General features: G+C 38.3%; 1 protein-coding gene across 16 annotated transcripts in view; it reads right to left on the bottom strand.

Annotated features, from left to right (window-relative positions):
• Positions 1-8018, bottom strand: part of SUPT20H (SPT20 homolog, SAGA complex component) — a 33883-nt gene that overhangs the window by 532 nt on the left and 25333 nt on the right. For 6 of the 16 annotated variants that reach the window (XM_062615002.1, XM_062615008.1, XM_062615001.1 and 3 more), the window contains exons 20-23: positions 7753-7907; positions 5160-5215; positions 3678-3794; positions 1432-1537 (exon numbers count right to left, since the gene is read on the bottom strand). In XM_062615002.1, the coding sequence (XP_062470986.1) occupies positions 1432-1537; positions 3678-3794; positions 5160-5215; positions 7753-7907 (434 nt within the window). The other 10 variants (XM_062614999.1, XM_062614996.1, XM_062614995.1 and 7 more) reach the window with 4 other exon arrangements.

Here is an 8018-nt window from a genome sequence, read left to right as displayed (position 1 = left end):
CTGCCATGAAGGAGAAGGGGGAGAAAAAGCTTGTTAGTGTTGACAATGCAGCTTTGTTTCACATCATGAGGAATGAGAGGAAGGGGTGTGGAATAAAAGAACAAAGGAGGAAGCACCAGGTTGACAAAGGGAATACACAGTGTGCTGGGGCAATAAGTACAGTCAAGCAGCACCAGTGGCACAGAAGCCTGCTGAGGGCATTTTTAACATTTCACATGTGTTCTTGGCAGCTTTGTTTCTTTGCCCTTTCTCTCCATCGCAGTAACTGCAGTAACTCAGCAACTTCAATGAATGTTTGGGTTACATAGTATATTTTAATGTAATACCTTCTCAGAGTATGCATTGTACGTATTTTCTACATGTATCACAAAGAGGAGGCTGTGTGCTAAAAAAAGTATTACTATCTTTTCATAAAGCAGCTGAACAACAGAGTGCTAAAGGAATGCTTGGCCAGAGTTGTCACTTCCATGTACTGACTACAGCAGTGCTAAGCTCAAAACTTACATTGACCAATATAAGCTCATTTAGGTGTGTGCCACAAGCACTCCTTGAATGTTAGCAAATCAGGAAGGTGGATGGCTTAAATGAATAAAAATAAATTCAGTGCTCCAAGCTGAGAACCAGATTTTAAATCTTCCATGATAGTTTGCAAAATTCATGGGTTTTTCATTTGCCAGACCATAAGGACATTAGTTTGAAAGTCAAAATTGGGTATTTTTTTTTTTTGTTTGGAGCTGAGAATTATATTTTTTAAATCTATTATTTTTTTAAAACAGAGTGAAGTTGCTGGATTACTTGTATCTGTTGCTGCTGCTGCTGCAAGGCTTGTTGTTGTTGCTGTTGTAAGGCAGAAGAGAGCTGGAGTCTCTGCTGAGGAAGGCTTTGCCCAGGTCTGTTCACAGCAGAGCCAAGCTGAGACAACACTAAGAAAGGAGAAGGGGAGAGCAGGCAGGTCAAAGAGGGCAGGTTGAGTTTGGCAGGGTCAGGGAAGGAAGACAGGAATAGCGTGTAATAGAAAAGAGGGATCAAGAGGATTAGTTTCAGAGTTAAATTGGAAACAGTGCAGAATAACCATGCTCTGTTAGAGCATAATTAGATTATGAAGTGCTTGTGGAGACACAGAGGTTTCTCATATTGGATGTTAAGCACACAGTTAAAAGACATGTTCTTCAATGAAGTCTGGAATGGAAGTTCTCTATTTTCTTTTTGTATCAAGTGTGATGTTCATGTGATGTCAATTTCCTACACTTAACTGCAAAACAAAGCAGGAAAGTGCATGCTTTGAAGTACTTCTTGTATAATTCATGTGCTGACAATAAATAGAAAATTGTTCTAATGTAACGTAAGACTTCTTTAAGACCAAACTTCATCTCAGTGTGAATTTACTGACATACACACTTCACCGCACAAGGAGGCTCAGCAAGCGCATACCTGTGGCTTGAGGTTGCACAAAATTCCCTACTCCGGTCAGGTTTATTACAGCAGCTTGTTGGGCAGATAATGCCTGATCCTGAGTAGATGGACCTTGGTCAGAGCCCTAGCAAAAATGAAAAGCTTGATCCTTATTACCAAACTTTGGTAACAATGAATAAGTAAATAAACCAGTGTGAAGGCAAACTTCTGAAGTGCCACTTAAAACCATTTAATTCTACATATTCCAGTGTGTATAGATACAGGCTATGATGTAGTCACTACTAAAGTAAAACAGATAATGAATGCCCCAAACCAGCTCCATTTTGGCAGAAATGCTATAATGCCTGTCACCCAGCAGAAATCCCACGTAGTTGTAAACTTCCCTACAGCCAGCAGACTACAGTTCATGGTTGTAGTCTTATGACAATATCCTGTCCCACTCCCAACCCCAGTCTTCAGATGACACCTGAAACCATCCATGTGCAAAGGTCTTCATCAATCAAAATGTGCCAAGTCTGAAGCTTACATTCACATGTTCACATTGTGCCACACAGTCCTTGAATTCACAAATACAAATCCTGCTTTTAAAATTTTATTTTCAGAACAGAATTGTTCTCACAGTAATCACTCAAATGGAATTAGTGAAATCTGACCTAGCATCTACTTAAGTCAAAGGGTACTGAATTATGACCTCTTCTATACTTAAATTGTGCACTGATTAGGAAGTGGGGAAATAAAGTATTACATATGCAAGTCAAAAAAGCTGCATGGTTTATCTGTCAGAAAATAAAATCTTGTGAGCTGGTGCATTTCCAGAGTTGCAATGGTTTTTCAGAATAACTGTATGAAATAATGCCACTAAGACCTAATTAAATTTGATCAAAAGACTACACATTAATAAGACATCATAATCTTGATGGAGATGACCAAGACTTAGAATGTCACAACCAACATTTGGAGAAAACTCCTAAACACGAGGTGAAAACATATATATCCTGTTTGCAGCACAGAAAACTGCTAGTCTTTTGGAGCGTAAGTTTTTTCGACAAAGCACTTTGACTACAGCACTATAAGCACACACATATTTGTCCTTTGTGAAAGCTAAGGAATTGAATATTTGTATGAGCTCATTTTAGCTCATGACCCTAGTCCTAGTCTATAATGTGTGGTAAGAGAGAAGTTCCTTAGGGCAAGTCAGCCAACGCAGAGAGACAGTTCTTCTGGAGGAAACCATTCTGCCACATGAAGAACTAGGCTCACATCAGCTTTTTTGTAAATGCTCTTGAAAGTTGAATATCTCAAAAATAAAACCCAATAGTATGCACTTGCATTTCTTTTTAGAAGTTCAAATAGTAACTGACATTTGTATTCTGCGAACAAATCCCATTAAACTGTGCCACATTCCAGAATAAGGCCTGTGACACAGAAGACTATATGCCATACAAATATTATAAAGAGGTATCTCATTTATGACCAGTCTACAGCAGAATGAACATAATTATCATGATAAACAGAGTATCCAGTAGAGGCTATTTGGCAAACAGAAGTCTGGCAAACACATCTGGAAAGACAAAAGCTAAAGACCACAAAAGCAGAGCAGCTACTTCTCCCATACTGGTGCATTAGTGCTGGTAAAGGTTTTTAGGCACAGGTAGAACCAACCACTCAAAGTCTATCATTTTGAGAACAGGCAGATCAGTCACTTTCAGGACTTTAGACTTCTTCAGTGATTAAAGCCTTTAATGCTACTTACAGGCAGCAGTAGCAAGTGTCCTAAGATGACAGCTTTAAAGCCAACTGGTACTTCCTCTGGTGCAAAGAGAACAATTGTGTTGAACTACAGCGGTGAGGATTGTACACCAACTCACAGCAGTGTGAGAATTTGTACTTTGTAGTTATCCTGAATATGGTTTTAATGTATTTATCTGATGTATCTCTACATCAGCTAGTTATAAACAGGACAACAGCAAGCTGATTTTACACCTCTCATACAGTGAGCTGGCTCTCTTTATGCTAGAGTTAGCGCTTAGCCAGTTGTTTCGTTACAGCTCTTTTTTACAGGATGTAAGTAACGGAGAATAACCCAGTTCAGCCACGGCAACAAAGCTGCTGCAGTCTCTGCAGATTGAGAAAGGTTTGGAGGAAGACTTTCCTCCCCTCTGCTTCAGATCTACTGGGTAAAGGCTCATTTATTTGTGTAGATGTGGAGAATAGGAGAAACTGTTTGATCCACGCACCCCAGGCTGAGGGTTGTTAGCACACACCTGTTCTCCCTGTTGCTGAGGACTACAGGTTATAGGCTGCTGAGATTGCTGCTGTGGAGAAAACTGTGACAGTGGCTGCTGCTGCAGTGGGTTAAAAGTAAGTGAACCACCTGGAAGCTGTTGAGGATTAAAAACAAAAGGCATAATTCAATCAAACTGCTGAGTTTCTCGCTATATGAGGATAAACATGATATTGATAATGATGTACTGCTTGGAGGTTTGGCTTTGGTTTTGTTTGTTGTTTCTAAGTTTGGGTTTGTTTTTTTTAATCCTTTGAAATAAATCAGTTTACAACTGCTGCTGTTTGTGAAAAAGCCTTATGCTCAGAATACAAATTATAGCAAGGTATTTTCACAGGAAAATAGAGTTTTATTATTTATATTCTGAAAATGTAAAGGTTAGGCTTCAAAAGCAAAGCACTGTATGTTGTTTTCCCTTTTGGAATATTCCACTGAATTTTAATAGATGCTTCCAGTCAATGAACTGCAAGGTCTAATGCAAAAAAAAACCACCCAACCAAACAATGCTTCAGTGAAACAGTCTTGATTCCCCAGCTTTTTGCACTGATTTCAGCCAAATTATTCTTGGCTCATATGAGTAGCAGAGGTAGCTTGAAAGGATGTACTTCAATGTGGAATCACACAAACAGAATACACACATTCAGTTTTACAGAAAAGCTCTACTCTGGCGTAACTGCCTCCTGTGCCTGCCCTTTTCCATGTTTCTGGAGTGAGTACAGGAGTGGGAGGCGGAAGTATAGCTGATCTTTTACTGGTATTAATGTTTTAAAGCATGGTGCAACACTTGTGGAATGCTGAAACTGCATTTGCAGCTGACTTCAAGATCCAGGATCTCCACCTGGTTCTAGAAACACCCTGTTCTCCTTTTAAATGGAACTGTGACATAATAAGGAACTTCTGCTCATGTTTGTACTTGTATGGATGCTTAGTGGAAAGAAAACATTTACAGACCTTCTAAACTCCGTATCTGACATGAATTTCTATTTCCATTACCAGAAGCTCTTTAAAGCTATTAATTACTGCACCTACCTGTGCATGCTGAGCTTATCTTTTAGGCATTATATGTGTAACCTCTGATTCTACTGCAGTTTTGTACTTTAAAAATAATAATAATTTCAGTTTAAAGAATGATTTGCAATTAAAGTGTAGGTGAATCTTGAAAATGAAAGATCGTATTTTAGGATTAATCTCTTGAATTTAAATATCAGCATGTTTAGATTATTACTGAAAACCAGCTGCTTTGTTATGAGTTAGGAATATGATTTCCACTTAGTATGGAAGTAGCTTTCTTGCTTATTCTAAGCATTCTAAATAAGTATTAAAATTTGCAGTAAATGGTTTGTCCAATCAACTGGCTTCAAAAAGATGGGGGGGGCGGGGGGGGGGGCAATGCAGTACTAAACATGTCTCTAAAGAAATATAGGAAATTATCATTATCATAGTGTCCAAGTATATCAATTACCTGTAGAAGATTTAAGGGCCGAAGATTTGATGCATTTTTCAAACCAAAGGGGCTGCCTGTTAAAGAAAACATCTTTTTATTAGTAGGAACTCTTCACTTAACTACATTTGTGTATTGCAGTTAATAGCCCTTTCCACTGGGATTATTTCTAAACACGTGGAAGTTGGAAAACTGGCTTACTGTATACTTAATACAATGCTGTATTTTCTGTAATGCTGGTGAGTTCATAGTTATCCACATTCAAATTTACAGAGAGCTGACTAAACAGAAAGAAATGTGTATCACTACTAAACACTGTACCCTGTTAACATACAACCTGTTCATGCATTTACACAAAGGTGAATGTGAAGAATATTAGCAGTTATTCTTCAGTCATTCTTCTTCTGGCTTTAAAACATTTTACTGTTTGTACAGTAAATCCAGAAATGTCCAAGGGCTCAATGAAATAACAGGCTCTCAGTTTCCCAATCACTAACAGAAAACAGTCCTACTCAAAATCTTAGCAATTGCCCACCCGTCAAAGGGCTTCTGGCAAGACATATCTGACTTCCAGAGCTTTTGGCGTTATTCCACATGGGACTCTTAAAAGCTATGCTAAAGAAAGATGTACGTGTGGTAAGTGATGAGGTGGGTAGAGAACTGATACAAACTCTCCAGTAAAATAGTGTCTGTCAAACAGAACTCCCAAAAGGTCTTCCACAGACCTTGCTCAGTTCATTGCTTCCATCTGTTACGTGGGTGACAGCATAGCATGTAAAAATCTGATATCAAACTGATAAAGTTTGATAGTGTTTGAAAGGACAGAATTAAAGGTGATCCTAGTGAATTAAAGAAAGGATCCAAAATTCAGTAACACTGAATAAAAAAAGACAAAGGAATGAATACAAAATTGTAACTAGCTTTGTGTATGTACAGCAAGAAAGGACATAAGAAGTTACAGTAAGTCACACACATATCCAAAACATATCACAAACTATAGAACACACAAAAGAATCTTTTCATACAGTTTACATTTATAAATAACTCACTGTCACAAGATGCTGTTGAGTCCAAAAAAAATAAATGGATTCAAAAACCGAACAGATAAATCCACAGACTAGAAGTTTAGCATGGGATAATTAAGCACAAAGATCCATGTCAATAGTCTTCAGCTGAGAATGTCTCAAAGCTGTGGATTTCCACAAGAGGAACAGGTTGCATACAAGGGATATTTCACTTCACACTTCTGCTTCGTCTTAAGCTCTCACCTAAGTATCCTATAATGGCAACTGTCAGAGACAGAATATAAACTGGATGGATTTCTGGCCTAAACCAGTAATGCCATTCTTATGTTAATGTAATGCTGTTGCAAAAAATATAGATAAAAAAATAGGCAGACCTCATCTGGGGAAATGTTAACAGGAATGTTGTGAAAGAGATGAGATGCATTTATTCTGCTGTGCTTCACAGTGGTAAATCAGCCAAGCTCAGGCTTGTGTCCAGTTTTGGTTATCACATTTTAAGAAGGATGTAAGCAAATTGGACAGTCTAGAAGAGAGTGACAGATTATGAAAGGTTTGAAAAATACGACCTAGCAGAAAGAGAAGACAAATGTGGGATATGACAGCACGCTTGATACTTAGGAGGTAAAGAGAAAGGGTGAACAACTATTTTTAATGTCTGCAAGGAATATGAGGAAAAAAAAGTAATTTAACTTGCTATTAAGGAGATGCACTGTAATTAGAATGAAACATTTTGTGTAGATGAACTACTCCAAACAGCCACCAAGGAAGATCAGAATCGTCTTTAGTGAAGGCATTTTTAGTCAGTTTATACAAACATTGGTTCAGCGTGTTTTAGACAGACTGACCCTATTTCAGCATAAACAATGGATATCTTGAAGTCTCTTCTATCATACTGATTTCATAATCATACATTAGTTTTTGTTTCTTGTATGTTCAGAAAAAAAACTAAAATTTAAAATCCTGCTTTAATGAATATTAAGGCATAGAGATTTATATAGCCATATTTGAAGGCAATAAGGAACTAATTAAGTGTCCTACTAGAATTAGAACATGTTGGTCAGAGAAGTTGTGGATTCCCCATCTTAGGAAGTGTTCAAGACCAGGTTGGACGGGGCTTTGAACAATCTAGTCTAGTGGAAGGTGTGCCTGCCCATGGCAGGAGGATGGAAATGGGTAATCTTTAAGGTCCCTTCCAACCCAAACCATTCTATGATTCTATAATAATAAAGCTGTACCAAGGACAGAATAAAATACTTCACACATTTAAAAAGTGAGGCCTCTAAGTCATGCCGCTTTTTCTAGCGGTCATCATTATCAAAGTTGCATATGAATTTGGAATTTATCTCAAACTTCCTAGTGAGCATACCAAACAATCCAGGTTGAGAGTATGTTTCCCCACTCTAGCTCCTCAAAAATGAATCTAAAGCATAGCCTACACTTTGAATGCAAAAATACACACGTTGCTCCTGAGCTCCAGCCATCAAATACACAATCTAGCCACTCAGTGGCCACTTTTATCCACTGTACTCACAATATGTTTTCACACTGTCCCTATCTGTAGGGTGGCTTACAAACTTACGCACACTAACCTGCTTGAGAGGCAGAATGCATTGCAGCAGGCAAGGCATTTGGTACCAGACCTCCTGATGGTAAAATGCCACTCAGATTTATACCTGCAGGGGCTATGGCACCAGTGTTGCACCCCAACATAGGGTTTGAACCACTCATCAGTGTCTGCGCTCCACTGTAGAAGAGGAAAGACAATGCATGAAACCCAAGTGGTACAAGTAAATCTGAGTAACTAAAGTTTTGCCCTGTCTCATGACAAGTAATTTAACTGTTTGCTGTAAATGGG

The sequence above is a fragment of the Pezoporus occidentalis genome, unplaced genomic scaffold (assembly GCF_034315485.1).
Source record: "Pezoporus occidentalis ecotype Australia unplaced genomic scaffold, CSIRO_AGI_Poc_V1 ctg18, whole genome shotgun sequence".
In the NCBI taxonomy this organism is placed as follows: domain Eukaryota; kingdom Metazoa; phylum Chordata; class Aves; order Psittaciformes; family Psittacidae; genus Pezoporus; species Pezoporus occidentalis.
Note: the sequence above shows the minus strand (reverse complement) of the source record. Positions and strands in the feature narration are given on the sequence as shown.